Source organism: Caretta caretta, chromosome 3 (genome assembly GCF_965140235.1).
Source record: "Caretta caretta isolate rCarCar2 chromosome 3, rCarCar1.hap1, whole genome shotgun sequence".
In the NCBI taxonomy this organism is placed as follows: Eukaryota; Metazoa; Chordata; order Testudines; family Cheloniidae; genus Caretta; species Caretta caretta.
The window spans coordinates 136,239,608-136,259,157 of record NC_134208.1 but is presented as its reverse complement, the minus strand read 5'-3'; the positions used below and the strand labels follow the sequence as shown (position 1 = coordinate 136,259,157).

The following is a 19,550-nucleotide window of genomic DNA, read 5'->3' as shown; positions in this document are numbered from 1 at the left end:
ATACTGTACTGTGGGTCTTTGAGAGTGGTACACACACAGCTTGTCAGACATGTGCTTTATTTCTGTATTAAGGGGGTTGGGAGTGCTACGGTTTCCCTAAACCCCGATTTTCTGAATGGTCATGCAGATCTCCACTGGTGGTTGTGGTGGCAGACTGACCTTGTGGTTCCTAATTCAGGGCTGCTGAACGATGATTTACAGAAAGTAGTAATATTGCCCTTTTTAAAGCAGCCTAATGAAATTACAGCTATTCCTCTCTTGCCCCATTTCCGGATGTTTACTGGTTTTTACATATACCTCTCCCAATCCCCCAAAGAAGTACTCAAAGCCAGATGTTACTCAAACATCTTGGCAGGTAGAGCCTTGCTGAATTGCCTGTCTGCCTCCTTGGGACCTAGTCTGTAAAAATTAAATCCCTAAATTTCCCTTTATTTTGTAACTTAAATTTTTAACAGATTTGGTGATTAGTTTTCAAACCTTCAAATTTACCTTTTACAGTCAAGGGAAGATGGATATTTCAAAGGAAAGTGGGTGATTCAGTGAGCTTTTCCTTTCAGTGACATTAAGTGTTCAAATGACATTTCAGTGCACAGTGATTATTTTCTGAGGGGCCTGTAATGAAGAAAAAGTACAAATTGTTCGTAGTTTGAAACTTCTGGCAGCTTTTGTAAAAAGAACACTGAGATAAAATAGGAAATTTCTCCACATACTGTGTAAGATTAGTGATGTTTTTATGGAAGTCTCTTTGTTTGAATATTATCTCTGGTTTGAATTTTTAAGATGTGACTAGTCCACTAGTTTATCTGAAATTTTTTTTTCATCCTTCCACTTCCTACCCCTGACTACCTCCTGAATCATTTAGATGCCTGGAAACTTCAACAACAGAACAGGAAAATATGGAATATACAAAGCAGCTAATCCTAAGCTGTTTGCTAAACATCTGTCAGAAACTGTCCCCAGGTGGCAGCAGGATCCAGTCAGGTAAAAATTACAGCTTCCAGTTCGGAGCAGGAAAACTTTCCCTAGCTTTTGTACATTAGCTGCCTTTTAGGATTGCAGTAATATGTCTGTCTGTCTGTTTTTAAGACTAGTGATCTTTTTTTAAAAAACAGTACTAAGCAAGATATTTTTCCCCCCTCTGCAGATATCCTTGATAAAGAGAAATTTAATGTGGAGCTGGTAGTTCAGTGTGTCAGGGTATCAGAAATGCCTCAGACACATCACCACGCGCTGCTACTGCTTGGTACTGCTGCTGGCATGTTCCCTGTAAGTTGTGTGTGAGGTTTATTGACAACTCTTCTCTTTTTTGTCTCTGGTTTTAAGAGAGGGGAAGATAGAAAGCTAAGATAGAGGGGAAGATGTAGAGGACTTCAGGAGAGAAAACTACTGAAAGAAACGGGACAAAATTAGATGTCCCTTACGTTCTTTTGAAGAGATTCCCACTCCCATTTATTTATTTAAAAACAGAAAGATACTTTGCCATGGTGTTGTTAATCACTAATTATCAAGGGTCTTATTATCCCTCCCACAGAAAAACCCTTGGGGAATGGAGAACTTATTACAAAAGGACAATATGGTTCAGCATGACATTATCCCCCTCAGGTTAAATGGCTCACCCACCCTTCTGTTGTGTTCAGGGCCTTTTGCACCTCCTTTCCTTCTTTCTTCCCTCCACGCTATGCAGCATAGTGGAGCGTCTGGCCCAGATATGACCATGAAAGGTGGTATTAGTGTGTTTTATCTCATGCAGCAGTGTAATTATTGTATTTAATAATGTTTTAAGTCTTTGAAACTGCTTCTGAAATAGGAGTTCTCTTCTGTGGGCTGAAATTTGAATATGCAACCATTGTTAAAATAAGTTACGCAAGTGGTGTTAAAGTGTATCAATATATAGAGGCATATATTTGTTGTTCAGTCTACCAGTTGAGAAGTTGAAAAATAAAGTGCTCCTCTCCATGATTAAACTGAAATTTATTCAACAGGTAGTTTTTAATTGCTTTAGGGGAACCCAATATATAACATGAAAACAATTTTCCATCCTTCTTTAATACCGGGTCAGTGGCTGGTTTTCGTGTTTTAAATAAAGTAAATATTTGCCTGGAATATTAAATACCTTCCTAAAACATGGCATATTTATTCTGCTTGTTAAGCCTGCATGGGAAACCTGTTCACAGCTCTTATAAAACCAATAACGCACAGGCTTTAGCAAGATGGTGCCATCAGCAGTACTCAAAGAATTGTCAGAAGTTATCTTTAGAGCTTTCACAGTGCTAGGCTACATTAAACTGAAAAGTTTCAAATTGAATTTGTGTTTAAGTTCATATTGTGGTTGTGAGGTAGCCTAAAGAAGTCAGAAAACTAAAAATTAAAGCAGCTGCTCAGTCATTACCTCACATTGTGTCACCTTTGGTATTGCAGGTATTTGAAAGATAGAGGGGCAATTAGGTGTCCAACTTCCATTGAGAGTCAGTGGGAGTTGTGTACCTAATTGGCATTTGTGTCTTTGAAAATCTACTCATAGGTGATTTTGCATACCACAGTACTGCATTATCTGGATATAAGAGCATGATAGACTTAGTCTGCCTTAACTCTCAATTCCTTTTCTTTACTAATTTACTTAGATTTTTGTTTTGATGTCTAACTATTATATTCCCTTCAGCATAGTTGCTCTCTATAACTTCAAGAGACACCGTCAACTTGAAATCTAGTCAGTTCAAAAAAAAAATTGAATAAAGAATTGTTCTCTAATTTCTTTCAGTTATAGTAAACTTTAAGTACTGTTTCTAAAAAAAAAAAAAAAAAAATATTTCAGATAAAGAAAGGGTCAAAAAGCCTTAAAGTATATTGACAGGTGGGGAGGGAGAATGGAGGAAAAGCAAAACCACAAACACATACACACCCCTTACAAAAATTAGTAGCTTTAGTATCTAAAACTGAAAACACTAACCTTTTAGTTTTTTGGGGCTTTGTTTTTCAGGACAAAGTTCTCCATAACATCATGCCCATTTTTACATTCATGGGGGCAAACGTCATGCGTCTAGATGATACTTATAGTTTCCAAATAATTAATAAGACTGTGAAGATGGTTATTCCTGCTCTTATACAGGTGAGATATGTTTTCTTTCATTAGAAGCAGGAAGAAAGCTCTGAACAGTATTTTGGGTGTGGGTTTTTTGTTTTGTTTTTTTAAGGCACTAGTAAATTATTTATAGCATGTTCCTTGAGATTTCTATTGGGTATAACAGACATGACCAGCCCTAAGGTCCAATAAAAAGTAGTACTGAAAAAGCATCCTCCTTATCGAGGGAGCGGAAATGGATTTTACAGAAGGTGGAATGAAAGTGATGACTTGCATAGCTGGTCTGGAGCATGTATTTTGGTGTACAGGTCTCAGTGACATACTTAAAAGCCGAGTAATGATTTGATTAAAACACCATATGTTATCAGATTGTATGACTGAATGTGGCCTGAAATGTTATAAAAATATTTTGTAACTTACTTAGCAAAGAAATATTAGGAGTATCAAATCTGGCCTTCGCTGGTTTTGTTGGACTCATATAGTATTTATTTATGGGAATGGGAATGTCATTTCTTTTCTTCTAACTCTCTTTATTTCTGGCCATTTGAGCTAAATGAATATAAACCCAAAACAAACACACACAAAGAGTTAGAAAAAGACTTAATAAAAGCACTTTCCCTGAATCTGCTTTCACTTGACAAGTCCCTAACATTCTTCAGTAGTCCATGGGTTTTCATGAAAAACGTGGGTGAGATCTGAATTTCTAAAATAAACACAAATCTCTGGTTGGAAAACCTTTCAGGCCCCCTTCATACATCATAAAGAAACAAAAAAGAGAGAACCCTTGTTTTACTTTCTCTGCATGTCACTTTTAGAGAAATCAGGCTGTTCTCCAGTACATTTTGAAAAGTAACTTGTAATTACTGACTAATGGAGCCATTATCCAATGTGAAAACAAATCTATGTATGCATATATGTGTACACATAATTATTACATCTAGATAGTGGTCTGTTAGTGAGCTGATATTCTCTAGGTCCTACCAAAATTGTTTTTATTAAAGTGTAAAATTTGACCAAGAATTAAAATGCATGGTGAGGGTGAGATTTTCAAAAGTGCTCATCATTGGTCTCCCTTGAAAATCTCCTGTTGACTTCATGGGCATAAATTTAGATTGTTGCTGAGTAATTTTCAAAATCCCAGTCAACTTGAGAGCAATTTAGTAAAATGCTTTCCTAAAACTCAAAAGAAAATTCGACGACTGAAAACTGGTTAGAAAAACATAGTCTTTTGTTAGCCCCACTTTGCACTGGTGCAGCACATCTACATTAATGGGGCTCATACACCGTTATGCCAGCGCAAACTTTTGTAATATCAATAAGCCTTACATTTTTACAGGATGAAGCCTTTAGATGTTTATCTTGTGATCATAATGTTTGGCAATGGTCTTGCTTTATGTGCCTCACAAAAACAATTCCCACCTCTTTATTTGCTTTTATGTGCATAGAAAATCCTCATTAGATTGTGCCCGTGTAGGATAATTTGTTGAACTCCCTAACCTGTTTATAGGCTGAAGATGGTGGCGCTCCAGAGGCTGCACAGAATGTGGAGGAGGTAGTTATTAAAATCATACACGTGTTTGTGGATGCCTTGCCTCATGTGCCTGAGCACAGACGCCTTCCCATCCTGGCTCAGCTGATTGATACGTTGGGAGGGGAACGATTCCTCTGGGTTCTTCTGGTGCTCCTGTTTGAACAGCATGTGACCAAAACCGTGACTGCAGCAACCAATGGAGAAAAGGTCAGAACAATGAGGGGGTGAACTCTTTTTAACTGTAAAAATGTCCAGACTGAAAATAACAGCATGTTTTCGAGGTGGTGGTGGTGTAGCCTCATCAGTCCCAGGATATTAGAGACAAGGTGGGTGAGATAATATCTTTCATTGGACCGTCTTCTGTTGGTGAGAGAGAGAGAGAAGCTTTTTAGTTTACAGTAAGCTCAAAAGTTTCTCTTTCACCAACAAAAATTGGTCCAATAAAAGATATTCCCTTACCCACCTTGTGTCTCTAGCATGTATTCCATTCAGTTGTGAGATAAGACTTTTGCCTACCCTACAAAAAAACCATCTGTGTTGCTGCCAAAACATGAGGATAATGTTTATTATGTGTATTGTGGTAACACTGAGGAACCCCATCATAGCCTGGGACCCATTGTTCTAGGTACCATACAGACATGGTATAGAAAGGTAGTCCCTGCCCCCAAATTGCTTACAGTGTAAGTAATTATGTGTTAAAATTTCTTTTTCCTTGGCTGTGTATCTTACTGAAATGAGATTCTCTGGTGTCGATTTTATTCTTCCACATAGGTGGGAATAAACCATATTATATTGCAGAAATGTATGTGTTTTTGTCGTGTAGCCAGGATCTTCATGTAAAGTGTTAAAGGGAGACTGTTAGAATAGTTTAAGCTGAAAATTCAGGGTGTGTGTTTTATTTTTTTAAAGGAGGTGGTTACATTTTTTTATAAATGGAGATTTTTCTAGTCATAGTCCCCAACCACATTGTGACCCCAAACACAACAGCACTTCGCTATTGCAGGGTACCCGGGAAGTGAAATAGATCAGTCTAGTTTTTGTCCAGGCTGAGTGACCTACTGAAAGTATTCAAACAACATTAATGGGGAAAAGTTAGGTAGATTACAACTTTCAGTTTTAACTATCACATTCAATGTTAATAGCACAGCTGTTGTAATATTTCATAACCTATTGGGCCAAATTCAGCCCTGCCTAGGTTGCTGTGCGTGTGGTACTCCAGTCTTGGCTCAGCTGGGCCCATATTATTTGCTTTGTTTGTTTTAAAGACCAGGTCAGGTTTTTGAGGAGTTTTTTTTCTCCTGTGCAAAAATCAGCAAATACAACAAGTTTCCTACTGACTACTTTTCTAATGCATTTAGAGGTTAATTCTAATGTTCAGTACATGGTACCTGTCAAAAATTGGAAAAGGTTCAGTCTGTGCTGTAAAAATCATTGTCATCATCTTATTTTTGCTCTTGTTTAGCTGACATTTTTGTGGGGTTCTATTCTCATGTGCCAGTTCTGGCCATCTTTGTGGGATGGAAAAATCAAAATAATCTTTGGCTCTAGAAATCTAGTAGTTTTCTGTTGGGCTTAAAAAAGACAGATGACAACAAAAAATACCCCACCAAACTGACTAATGCAGTAGCAAAAGAGATTTGTTTTCTCTACCTCAGATAATTTTTTCAGGTGCACACTAACTGGGTTAGAGGATTTTTAATAGAATATTGTGGAGCATTTCACTATTGATCAGCTGGATCTGAAATAGTGACGTTAGTGGTAAGCCGTAGTCATTACCACAGTACGGCTTTTCGATAGCCTTCAGTATGTGGAATGAGCTGATGGTCTCTGCCCATTCACAGGGGACATGAGTCCAATACATCTTGCTGCAGTTATCATTAATAACAGTTCCAGCAACATTCCCTAGGACCGTACATTCATACACATTCAACAACAAAAGTTTTTTCTCTTATTTTTAGTTCTTGAAATAAATATTTTCTCTGTTTAATCCCTAAACAGGATGCTGTTTTGGAAACAGACGTTGAATTTTGGATTACTGTTTGTTGTGAGTTTAGTGTTCATCATCAGTTCCAGAGCTTGATGAAAATAATCCAGTACTTAACAAAACTGCCAGAGAACAAAGAAGGTAACCACAAAACGGACTTGCTCTGCAGTTGCTTGTGAATCTTAATGTTACTTCTGTTGTTCAAGGTTTTGGGCTGCAGGATTACCTTAACTGCATCTCTCCTTCTCATTCAGTTAGAACTACAGTTAAGAAGTATATACCTTTTTTGTGCCAAAAAATTTCATTTCAGAATGCTATGAATTAGCATTCAGGGCCAAATAGTACTTTTCCTTCATAGAATACAGTAAGATTCTCCAAAGTAGTTTAGTTTAGCTTAAAATAAAAAGGGACCAACCATAATAATTAGTGTATAGAACATATCATGTGTAATATAGCATATGCTTGTTTGATAAGGCTGTTCTTTAAAGCAAAAAATAAAAAAATAAAATATATATATAGGGACTTAACTCAATTTTAATGCATTTTTTTAAATGCAGGTTTCTGGTGGAGGCACTCATTGAACAGTATGTTTTGATACTTTAAAAAAACAAACAAACAACCATTATTTAAGTGTAAGGAGTTTTCCCTTCCTTGTTGATATTTACATGACTCTCTTTTTCCAGCAAAGGGAGACTGGACAGGCCTGATAGCAACATTTCCAAATATACTCAGTCTAGAATTTTGTGACCCAATTCCTTCCCCGCCCGCCCGCCCTCCCCTTTGGTGCCATCCTATTCGTGGCCCATTTCCCATATAGCTTTTTCAGAAGATGCAAAAGAAAATATAAAATATATACAATTTACAATACAGAAATACAATCAGACAAAAATACAGAATACAGAATACAATACAGAAATACAATCAGACAAAATCTCAACATATGTATTAGAAGTTAATGAAATGGAGACGTTCCCCCCTCCTGTATTTTAGTGTCTTGCTTCTGACTTAATATAGGGATAATTCTGGGACTTTTGCAAAATGAATAGGACTAGCACAAAACTGACTGGAGTTCAGAACAGTGTTTCCGCTGTTCTGCTTGAGCCCTTGGTTTGCCTATTGTATAATATCACTGATGATGATGAAAAAATTAACACAGTGGGGAGAGAAAACTGATGACTTTCAGATGGTATTTTGTAGGAGAATGTATTGAAAAATATAGAAGACTCTTTTGAGCCTGATCCTTCCATTCTTGCACAAGCAAAACTCCTGTTGAAGTCAATGGGGATTTTGCCATTGTGAGGACTGTAGGGTTGGACCCTATATCTTAGTTACCCAAGTTTACCTCAACTACTGAACAATGCAGCACTTACTTGCCCTTTAACTGTTGCAATATTTTATTTCAGTTTTAGTAATTGGCAGTCAAAAGCTTCTTTCCTAGTCATGGCTGCAAAAATAATTTTTGTGGGGGATGTTTTATCAGATGATCCTGGACCAAAAAAATTAAGAACACGCAAGATGAAAACACAAGATGAAGAAGTGCAGCTTTTTAATGTGGAGTCTCACTCAGGCAAACAACTGCGACATTTTAAATTTTTATCTGTCTCTTTCATGGCACAGCTTTTGGCTTCTCAAAGTTTTGTGAAAAAGGTAATGCAGATTTTTTTTTTGTCAAGTGGTTTGGTTTTCTTTTCATTCTGAACACATCTGTTCTTTTAGCTTTCTGAAGTATATTTGGCTGACTGCCTTTTACACAGTTCTGAAGTCTTTTTGCAATTTATCAGTAAAAGTTTTGGGGGGTTTCTTTTGGTGGTATGTTGTTGTTTTCTTTGTTCGTTTCTCCCCCCCCCCTTCCCCCCTCCAGTTCTCTTACAAAGAGACTTAGCCTGCGTGTTTGATCATTAGGTAAAAGACAGAGTAAATCCTGGCTACAGTGAAGCCAATGGCAAATAGTGTGATATCAATCAGTTATTGAGACTATCTGGATTCACCAGATTCCAGCATTATAATTCCAAGGTCCCTTTTATTTTGTGATTTCGAATTACATATTATAAGGTATCTTTTGAGTTATAGTGTTGGAATTTGGTGAATCCATGTAGTCTTGGAATCTGGTAAAACTCTAACTCAGAGGTAAAAAATTATACTATTAAATATTAAAGAACCAAAAAGGTTTTGTGTTTTTTAAAAAATATCAGTTATGGGGAACTGGGTGGCTCAACAGAGAAGTGATGAGATGTGAAATTTTTCACATGTAGGTCAATGATCCAAATCTAGCCCTAGTTTGTAGCATTTTTCTATCCATCTGACTGCAGTTTGGTGGCTTACATGAAATGAGTCAGTGTTCTGTCTCTTTCTTGTGGATAAGTATCTGATCACGAATCCACCATTGCAATTGGTATTAGTAGGCTGGGCACTGGTAGTCTCAGCAGAGAGGCCACAGCTTGAAAGGACATGGAAACTCAACTCATCTTTTTAGAGGTGATCCCTCCATCTCTGGTTTGAAACATATTGATAGAATAGTGTTAGGCAAGCTTTCACTGCAGGTGCCAATCCTGTGCTTGCCCAGAGGACTTCAGTTACCTGAAGTGTGGTAATCCAGTGTCATTCATCAGCAATGTTACAACAATCTTTAGTTGAGTTTCTTGGGTTTCATCCTGTCATTAGTTTTTGGGTTTTTTTTATGACTAAACTACAGCTATAGAAAAATTGTAATTAAATGTTAATGTATCCTTCATGGAAGCAGCTCCAATGTGTTACTGTAATACAGTCCTAACAACTGTTTGGTTTTTTGTTTTTGTTGTTAATCAGATAGTCGAATGTGGTGGAGCTGAAGAGCTTCAGGAGTTGGAGCAGAGGTACATGTGCACGTGCACACAAAAAAAAAACCCCTACAAACTTATGTCTCTGTAGTTTATTACAAGCAGGTTGTTTTTCAGTTGATTTAGCTGTTGTCTGATTTTTGGGTTTTTTTTTGTTCTTGACAAGTGAAGTGCTTTTTTAAAAATTAATTCTCTCCTCTTTGCGTGACTTCATGTATTTACTTTAATGTTTACATGAGCACGTAGCTGCCATGATAAGAGGGTCTCTAAAAATCTGAAATTATATTTGAAATTCTTCTAGCCACAACACTTGTTGCTCCTTCACTCCCAGGAAAAATCCCTTATCGATGTAAGCCCGTTTGTCAGAATGAGAGTATTACAGTCATCACAGATGTAATTTAGAAGAGCTGACTGTAGTAGATGTTTCAGTGCAGCAAAATTTAGGTTTTGGGGGGAAGGTGTAACTTGTGTGGGATGACAGTAAGTAAAGAAGGGATGTGTGGCACAAGTGAAGTGCTGCACCTCTTAGACTTGTTTCCGGGCTTTCATACGTTTCCCGAGGTGTTTGGGAGACTTCTTATCCTTTGGAAAGGATGATAAATGGTTGGAGGGCTAGATGGACTCTTCTTAATATGTGCCCCCAGCCTGAACTATTTCCTAACAGGTTTTTGTATTTTAATATCTAGATCTAATGTAAATAGTTTTCTGTACGGGGTATTTTATTAACCCTCATTATTGTCTGTGAAATTTCTTGCCCTCCAGGAATAAAATCACTTTGTAAATGTTACTCATGAAAAAACGTTTCTCCATTTAGATTATTAGAAGAAGTTCTTTGCTACATAAATGTTGTGGCACACTCAGTGGAAGAAAATGCAGACAAACCAACAGCAAAGTTTTGGAGGGCTCTGCTCAATAAGTCTTATGATATGCTAGATAAAGTAAGTTTTCATTACTCCATTTGTTGGCTTTGTTTTTCCTTCTCCCTTTTTTTTTAAACATGATTATAACATTTGTTACATCTCAATTTTTGTGAGAGAAGGTGGGTGAGGTAATATCTTTGTTGGACCAACTTCGTTGGTGAGATAGACAAGCTTTCAAGCTTACACAGAGCTGTTCTTCAGGTCTGTGTAAGCTTGAAAGCTTGTCTCTCTCACCAACAGAAGTTGGCCCAATAAAAGATTATATCTCATCCATCTTGTCTTGCAAATATCCTGGGACCATCATGGTTACAACAGCACTGCATATAACATTTTATCTTTGCAACGTTTGTCTAAGGTTTTTTTGTTGGTGGTTTTATGTTACATAATTCATTAGTAAGCTTTACCAACCAATTTGGAACCTGATGCATTGTTACTTTAATTTTCTAGTGCCAGCAGTATTATTAGGCAGAGCAAACAAAGTGAAGTAAACCCAGTGATGGTTATTTTTCTGTTAAGCGTCCTGGTGGTTGGATAGAGCCATCTAGATATTGTCAGAAAGAAAATAGCCTTCTGGTGTTTTTTCTAGTTACAACTTTTAACGTGGACTTTTAGTTAGCTAATATTTCTGCAGAAGAATTTACATGAAGTGACAAGCCTTGCTATGTTTTTCAAGTCTTTTTTTTTTTTTTTAAATCAGAAGTACAGATGCCATGTTGGCTTGGTGCCCTAGCAGCAATAGTGGAGCTATGGATCAGAGTTCTCATCAGTTCTCAGGGTGAATGGTGCTGAATTTTCTTCCATTAGCGACTTAGTTGTCCCACCACTCCGAGCCAGTGTGCATGGAGCAATGTCAGAAGGATTATTTTGGTGGCGAGTAATATCTAGCCAACTGCAGCCTGGAGTGGAAGAATATTGTGTAGGAATCCTCAGGGTTAAATGAGGCAGAGCAAGTAGAAGGTAGTTTATTTCCAAATTGGTGGCTAGCAGTTACGGTATGAGAATTAAACATTGTAGCAGGAACTTACTTTCTCCTTTTGCTTTCCCAAACAAAGCACTATCAGGACATGCTTTCCCTTCTTTTCTGATCCTCTCTTTGTTCTCAGGAAGTGCACATTTCTATACTTTTTGGGGGGCTTGGATGGTGCAGTACAGGAAAGAACATTTCTGTTGTTGTTGTTTGTTGTTTTTTTTTTTTTTTTTTTACAGGCCAATGCCTTATTGCCGACACAGACATTTATCCCTGTCATTAGGGGACTGATGACCAACCAGCTGCCTTCTGTGAGACGTAAAGCAATGGATCTCTTGAACAATAAATTGCAGCAGCGCACACGTTGGCAGAAGGTCCAAGTAAGGCAAAGGGTTAAGCCCTTTCTCTTTGTTTAAACTGTTCGCACCTTTCCGCTAATGTAGAAATGAGATGTCGTGTAAGGGCAGGTGTAGAACTTTCAGATGGAAATGTGAGTTTTTGAATACCAAAATGTGGTCCGCCCACCCACATTAACTTGCAGGACCTAGCTATGTTTTTAATTTCATATTTGTGTGTTCTTTTGTTCTCTTAGGTTTGGCAGCTCTTAGAACTAATTCCAGAGCTAATCACTATTGTCCAGCGTAAAATAAATGAAGAGGAGGAGGAGCAAGCCATCAACAGGCAGACTGCTTTGTTCAGCCTCAAATTACTGTGCAAATGTTTTGGCACAGACCATCCAGAGCCTTTTGTGCCTGTTCTGAAAGCCACCATTGACCTGATTTCTTCAGAGAGGAAGGAAGAAAGGAATGTGATGGGAAGTGCTTTGCTGTGTATAGCTGAGGTCACCTATACGCTGAAACCACTAGCAGTACCTCAGCTTCCAAGGTATCGTCCGTTTTCATAAAAGGGTTCACTGCCGCAGGAACTACGTCAGATGAAACGTATTACTAAAGGCTGGCTTAAAGGCTTGTTAAACTAATTGGCAGTCTGTATGTGCACGGTGTGCTTTGTAGAAATGGATAAAGGCCCAAGAGTCCTCCTGAGTACTTACAGCGAGAGAACTCCGAAGCAAATGATGCACTAATTGTGTAAGAATTGGAGATCATTTAATAATCCCAGAAGTTCTTGCAGAATCTGTCAAATGGCTGTCTTACCACTGTAAGCCTGACGGTATTTAAAACATAGAACCCTTGTTCAGCACAGCTGGAAAATAGCTACGGTACAACTCCGTTTGGTCCTGCCTGTTCATATGGAACTCAGGCATTTAATAAACAGCTTTTTTAAAAACGCCTTAGCCTTAATAAGAGTGCTCAGTTTCACAATGTAGCAGGGCCTTAAATCCAATATTCTTCACGGCTTTTTGAGAAATAGAATAGAGACGTGAATCCCAAAAGGCCGGGTTTTCAAAAATAGATTCTGCAGTTGTGCATGTAGACGTTTTAGTGCCTGTAGTTTCATAGGCTGGATTGAGGCCTGTTCGGAAAGTTACCTCCCAATGTGCAACTGACAGTGGATTTACTTCTCTGCGTGTTTTTACTTGATTATTTGCAGGCTGATGCCAGCGTTGCTGAAGACACTAAAAGACAAAAAGGAGCTGGTCTCTAACGAGATTTACTTGCTCAGCGCGGTGAGTGCGCTGCTGAAAGTTGTGGCAACACTGTCACACTTCCTCAGTCCCTATCTGGTGGATGCTTTGCTGCAGGTGAGCCATCGCTGTCTTGAGAGGGTGAGGGGACAAGAATGAGGAAGCTCAAATCATGGAGGTCATGCAGGATTTTGCAGTGAATTAAAATGAGAATTTGGCCATCTGGGTGGTTGGGGGAAATCTCCTGACTGCTTCTACTCAGCCTCCGCGAGTAAATGGAATGATGTAGCTGGTGTTCTCCTCCTGCAACCTTGCAGAGACTTAGCTTGCTACTTTAGGAGGCGGGGTGTGAATTTTGAGGGTTTTTCTCCTGTACCAGTAAGTTGATCAAATGTGTATATATTAATAAAAACTCCAGCTTTTATAAATAGAGTGGATGTAATGATCCTCTGCTTATTCCACTGATGAATCCCCTTTTTCAGTTTTCATGTATTGCAGGAGACAAAGTCTTATATACAAAGTTCATAAATTGTAGTGTTTAAAGTAGTAACAGACAGGAGTGCTTTTTATTTCCAAAATGCTTTGCTAATTAAACTGAGTATAAACTTTTTACATTAAGTAGGTGATTTCTTTGTTGGTTCCTAGACCGCAATATTTTTCTGGAGGAGATGATTATGAAAACAGCTCTTGAAAGATTTGTTTTACTGGTTTTGTTCTTCTTGGATTTTCTGATAGGTCGTTCGCTTGGAAAGGATTGCAGTGGAAATGGGCCCTTCGTCCCAGCTTAATCTCCGTTTAACATCACTGAAAACTATGTTAGCTACACGGCTTGGTCCCAGAGTTCTGTTGCCAGCGATTACCAAGTGTTACAATGAACTTGCAAATGCTTGGAAGGTTATGATTTTTTCATTCATTAGTAAAGTGAATGGAAATGTAATTATAGTTTAAATATGCATTTTTATATTAAACCAGAAAAGTTAGAACAGGGAAGGATCCATCAGGCTCTAGAGTATTCATATGCTAGATGGCAAGTATGGAAGACAGTTCTGTTCATTAAAGCTTTCATTTATTTGCTAGGGACATACATTAGGAATTGCAGCTTTCCTTTGGGCCTTGCTACTATCTCATGCTTGGGCATTTAAAATCTGCTGCCAAGATGGGGAGGGAAAGAAAACTCTTTAAAGGGACACTGCCTATTTAAGTCAAATTGTAAACAAACACATCTTCACCTTTTATTGATAGTGCCTTAGATTACCAGAAGTCAAAGAATTTTATAAAATCCAAGTTATTTACAACCTGTCAACTTTTTTATTTCTCTTAGCTTGGGCAATGAAAATCAGTTTTAAATCAATTTTATTTTGTTTGGTCAGATGCACCTTTTGGGTTCTTAATGGTGCAAATTTTGGGTTTCTAACATTGTGAATGGGGATGTTTATTTGTTTAAAGACCATGATTTTCACCTGTATTTTTTTTAAAAATAAATTGTGGAAGGAATTCAGTTGATCTGATGATCTATGGATGTGACTTCTTTTTAATTATGGGGTAACAGCTGTCTTTTTTTTTTTTTAATCTTTTACAGAACCGCCTGGGTCCCCTTATGGACATTCTTAAAGAGCACATTGCAGTTATGGAGAGAAACCAGCTCATCTCCCATCAGTCTGAGCTCACAGCATTTTTCATGAAAGCCCTGGACTTCAGAACAGAGCACTCACAGGTGGAGTACTGGCAATTCTTAAGGAGCAAGAATGGATGTGGTTTTCTACTAGATGTTAATTTTAGAAGTTCTTTACAAGAATGTGTCAGGTTGTTTCCTGCTAAATGCATTTTCTGCACTTTTGAGAATTGTGTATTCAGCTAGGAGAGAAGTGAGAGAGTGCTCCTTGTGAATAGAAAATTTTAGTTACACAAGTATCTTGGACCTAAACATAGTAGAGATAAAGTTAGACTTTGTGAAAGGATGCTCATCAGGCTCTGAGTCTTACTGTATGGATTTTGAATTATACCTTTCACTTGTTCTAGGATGATCTGGAAGAAGTTGGTAGAACAGAGACCCATATTATTAGCTGTTTAATTAGCATGGTCATGAAGCTTTCGGAGGTTTCTTTCAGACCCCTCTTCTTCAAGGTAGGAATTTTAATATAGTCCTTTGGTATTAGCACAACTGTATTTACAACTGCGTTAATGTAGAACAAACTTCTCTCTCTCATCAGTTATATGATTGGTCCAAATCAGAGGTCACCTCAAAGGACAGACTGTTGACATTCTACCGGTTAGCTGATTGCATTGCAGACAAGCTCAAGGGTCTTTTCAACCTGTTTGCTGGTAATTTAGTGAAGCCTTTTGCTGATACCCTGAACCAGATTAACATCTCCAAAACTGGTAGGTCTCCAGTTACTATAGTTATCAAAGAAGGAACAGTTGAAATATGATATCACTGTAAGCTTGCTGTCTCTGCATGCCTCCCACCCTTGTCTCCTAACACGTTTTCTTCCCCCTTTTTCTTGCATCTTGCAGCAAGGTGGCTTACTCATTTGGGGGATGCAAAAGGATGTCTTCAGTTGGGGGGTTTGGGCCAGAAGTCCAAAGAAAGGAATATTCTTCAACTAGGGGAAGTCATTCCACTCATGACGTTTCTCTTGGAGTCAGCCAAAGTTGCAGTTTGTGAGATCAGTGAAGCCTGTTTCAAGACCCTGCTCTCTTACGTTTCACTCATTGCCTCCCCTGACATGGCCATATAGAACACACCAGCCAGGCTTGGGCTCCACAACTTAGTTGATGAAATATCTGCTGCTGTTTTGTTTCATTTTTCTCTCCCCATTCAAAACTCAGGCAACCAGCAAATGCATTGGTGACAGGATGTTTCCATACCTAGGCAGCCTGTACATCAGTAGCACTGATTGTCAGGTTCTTCAGTTAATCCCTAGCACCTTTTCCCACAAGCTATGTGCTCCCCTTCTTCACCAGCTGTATGCCACATCCAGCAGCAACAACGTTAATCTAAGCAATAATATTCCAAACTGCAATGAGCTAAAAGGCCGTATTGAACATTGCATTTCATGTGGACTAGATTTAATCATGGGATATCCAGGCCATAGGCCATTTACTACTTACTCATTTCTTAAGAAGAGTGTTGGTAACATCGACTGCTAAATAATCTCTGCTTTCATTATAGCCAGTTCCATGAACAGCTAACAATATTTCTAATTCCTGGTGTTTGCAGAGCAAGTGGCTTCTTCATGGTTTTTCCTTTCCTTCTTTTCCCCACGTGCAGATGAAGCTTTCTTTGACTCTGAGAACAGTACTGAAAAGAGCTGCTTATTGCTGCAGTTCATCCTTGACTGTTTGCACAAAATCTTCCTCTTTGATACCCAGCGTTTTGTAAGCAAAGAGAGAGCAGAAACCTTGATGGTGCCCCTAGTTGACCAGGTACTGACACGTACATTGAAAGGAGACTATTGCTGGATTATCCAAGTATTGTATTCCCATTTCGTTTAACAGGTTTATTGCTGACTATTAAATATTCAGATTATATTCCTTGTAATTTGTCATGGATTTGGCCTTCTTTGGATTAATCTCTCCCTGTTCCCGTTTTATTTTCAGTAATCGTATTATTATTATTTATTATTATTTTAGTATTTGTCTTCAAAGCACTTCAACGCGTTACCTAAATAACCCTGCACCTCATTTTTCTCATACTACAAAATAGAGAAATTAATACTTACCTACCTCACTGGGGTATTGGAAGGATTAAGTGACTTGCCCAAAGCTCAGGAGTTTCCAGCTCCTTCTCCTTTGCTCGGACCTTTTAAACTGCCCCATCACACAATTAGATATTCTGCAGTGCCAGCCAACACCACTCCCAAGTTGGATGGGTCATTGCTGCATGAAGAAGCTTTTTCTGTCTCCTCCCCCAACTCCTGCAGGCCAAGTACACTCCCTCTGCGGGCTCTCAGACAGCATTTATCAGTCAAAGATATGGCACCCCAAAGAATTTAAACCTGAATTTTTCATGCGCCAGTAAACAATGGTACCATTAAATCTTAAGCCCAGAAGAGGGAGTTCATAGCTGAAAGATTTTAGGGGAATCAACATTTTAAAATGTAACTTCTTAGATTTTTCATCTTACTGGTGTTTATCTTCCTTAGTACTCTGGCCTTTGGAATCTCCCTCCATTAGGCTTTGAACTCGTGTGTTGCGAAATGTTAACCTGATGTTGCGGGGTGAGAGGGCAGCAGGATGTTTTTAAGCCTCAGTTAAACAGTTGGGCCTTTCTGTTTGACTTGCTTTGTGATCATTGTACTCCTGCAGCTAGAAAACATGCTTGGAGGAGAAGAGAACTTCCAGGAAAGAGTGACCATGCACCTGATTCCATGTATAGCTCAGTTTTCAATTGCAATGGCAGATGATTCTCTGTGGAAACCACTAAACTACCAGATTCTGCTGAAGACAAGGCACACCTCACCTAAGGTATGAAGCTGGATTATCTCCAAGTTGAATATGAGTGTGTTTAAACTGCTGTGCATAGAAAGCAGATTGTGGGTTGGCTGGGTCATTGCTTGACATGAAATTTGCTCTTTATGAGATAACACACTGGTATTATTAATACAGATGGTCCTTTACTATAGTGTGAATGGAATAGCTTCAGAATGGATGCCAGAAGATAATTATGGGCAATTGTTCATCAGTCCCCAAGGACTGACCTATGTTTTAGCAGGGTTTCACTGTGTCTTCCTTTTGTTCATGTTCCACATTTATAGTATATCTAAGTGTGGCAGAATTCAATGTTTATATTTGATAATTTTAAGATATCCATGTTCATTTTTAAGCATTTTTTCAATTTTTATCTATTTACGTTTTCACGGGGGGGGGGTCAAGCAATTTATTTAATGACAGTAGATGTTGAGATTCAAAAAGTTAAAACCTTATAACCATTAAAACACAAATTGTCAACACCACATGTCAAAGTATACAAACCAAACTCTTAAGTTCTCAAGCAGCATTTTTCTTTCTTTGCATTTTGATTATCAAAGGAAAAAAATCTTCATGGGTTTGTTTGTGTATGGTGACATCTACATTTATGGATAAAAATCTAATCCTCCTATGCCCAAGTATATTAGGCCCTTAGGATGGTTAATGAGGAATGACAGGTTGTGAGGTCTTCAGTAAATTGATAACACCCAGCTCTATTTCTGCAAGGCTTGCTGATGGAGCAGAACAGTTGACTTACTGTCTTGTGAGTGGGATTGTGATGAGGGCGAACTGGCTAAGACTCGGCTAATTTTGATAGGTTGTGGGGAGCAACTGGAAGAATTAGGAAGCGTTAATCACAACTTCAAAAGCAAACATAGCCTATCTTTTTGAGCCTGGTATATAATCTATGGATCTCATTGGACCCCAGACTAGTTAGGAGCCCAGCTTTAAGTACAAAGAGAGACCTTTTATTTTGTATATGAACCTGCTACACTTATTTGTCCTTTTGTTATGAAGAGACTAGCCTTCAATAATGCATTCAATTTGGGCTACACCTTGAGACCAGCTGGAGCCTAGAACTGACATAGAATGCAGCAGTCATTTTATTAAGAGGGCTAGTATTTCAAGAGCACAAACACCAGAGCTCTGTAAGCTTTGCTGGAGGGTTATAGGCTCCCTGGTGGGATTCAAGCTGTTTGTCTTGATGTTTAAGGTATGTCTACACAGACCACGGAAGTGAGCCTCCCACCCTGCGTGGACACTCAGGCCAGCGGGGATCACATTAGCGCTCTAAAAATAGTTCTATAGACAGTACTTAAGTTGCAGCTTGGGACTACACTTGACGTCCTAACTGGTTTGGGCTCTTCCTCTTAAAAGACTGGTCTCGCTCCTCCAATGATATTGTCACCATTGCAGTCGGCAAAAGTGCTGGAGCTCCACTGATGTAATGTAAAGGGAGGTGGTGGCAGTGTTCTACTTGGGGTCCTTTCACTTTGCCGTTCTGTTGGTCAGAATCATTAACCGTCTGGGTGTGCTTCAGGACCCATTGGAGGTGGAAATGTTTTGAAGACTTCATGAAAGGAGTCCAGTCTATCAGCTAACTTTGAAAATTTCCTCCTCCTAACAAACCCATCCCTCCTTAATGTCTCTAATCACTTCAACCAGGCTTAATTCTTGACTAATATTCTGTCCTTTTCCCCTGCAAGATGTGACTGGCTCTAAATTTTTATGTATATGGGAGACTGAACTACATTAGCCTCTCCTGTAGAGTGCAGGCTCTCTGGCTCCAAGTAGTTTAGCAAACTTCAGTTCCCAGAATTCACTTTATTACCCCTCTCCCCAAATAAAGGCACTGGGAGGAGAATGGAAAGGGAACTAAATTGATCTAAGACATGGAGTATTAAAAGGTATGTTTGAGAATATGCTGTATTGCTTGTTTCCCTATATAGTGGCTTAGGTTTGGTTTTGTTTTTTTTATTGTAGGTCCGATTTGCTGCTCTGCTTACTTTGGTAGAACTTGCAGGGAAACTAAAGGAGAACTACATGGTGCTGTTGCCAGAATCCATCCCTTTCTTAGCTGAGCTAATGGAAGGTAATGTCCTACAATGCTTCAGTTGACAACCAGGATATTTGGGTTGTCCATTTTGAAATACTCTTATGATACAAAACAAAGTTTAACAAAGACAGTGATCGATCAC

At 38.6% G+C, this 19,550-nt stretch overlaps 1 protein-coding gene across 4 annotated transcripts in view; it reads left to right on the top strand.

The window, feature by feature from the left end:
- Nucleotides 1-19,550, top strand: part of HEATR1 (HEAT repeat containing 1) — a 52,919-nt gene that overhangs the window by 32,518 nt on the left and 851 nt on the right. For all 4 annotated transcript variants that reach the window (XM_075126916.1, XM_048843789.2, XM_048843792.2 and 1 more), the window contains exons 27-44: nt 863-981; nt 1,145-1,266; nt 2,978-3,106; nt 4,587-4,817; nt 6,609-6,735; nt 8,075-8,241; nt 9,400-9,446; nt 10,225-10,348; nt 11,537-11,677; nt 11,890-12,182; nt 12,849-12,999; nt 13,618-13,776; nt 14,462-14,596; nt 14,902-15,006; nt 15,093-15,261; nt 16,154-16,308; nt 17,191-17,349; nt 19,336-19,444. In XM_075126916.1, coding sequence (XP_074983017.1) covers nt 863-981; nt 1,145-1,266; nt 2,978-3,106; nt 4,587-4,817; nt 6,609-6,735; nt 8,075-8,241; nt 9,400-9,446; nt 10,225-10,348; nt 11,537-11,677; nt 11,890-12,182; nt 12,849-12,999; nt 13,618-13,776; nt 14,462-14,596; nt 14,902-15,006; nt 15,093-15,261; nt 16,154-16,308; nt 17,191-17,349; nt 19,336-19,444 — 2,642 coding nt within the window. The remainder of the gene's footprint in view (nt 1-862; nt 982-1,144; nt 1,267-2,977; nt 3,107-4,586; nt 4,818-6,608; nt 6,736-8,074; nt 8,242-9,399; nt 9,447-10,224; nt 10,349-11,536; nt 11,678-11,889; nt 12,183-12,848; nt 13,000-13,617; nt 13,777-14,461; nt 14,597-14,901; nt 15,007-15,092; nt 15,262-16,153; nt 16,309-17,190; nt 17,350-19,335; nt 19,445-19,550) is intronic.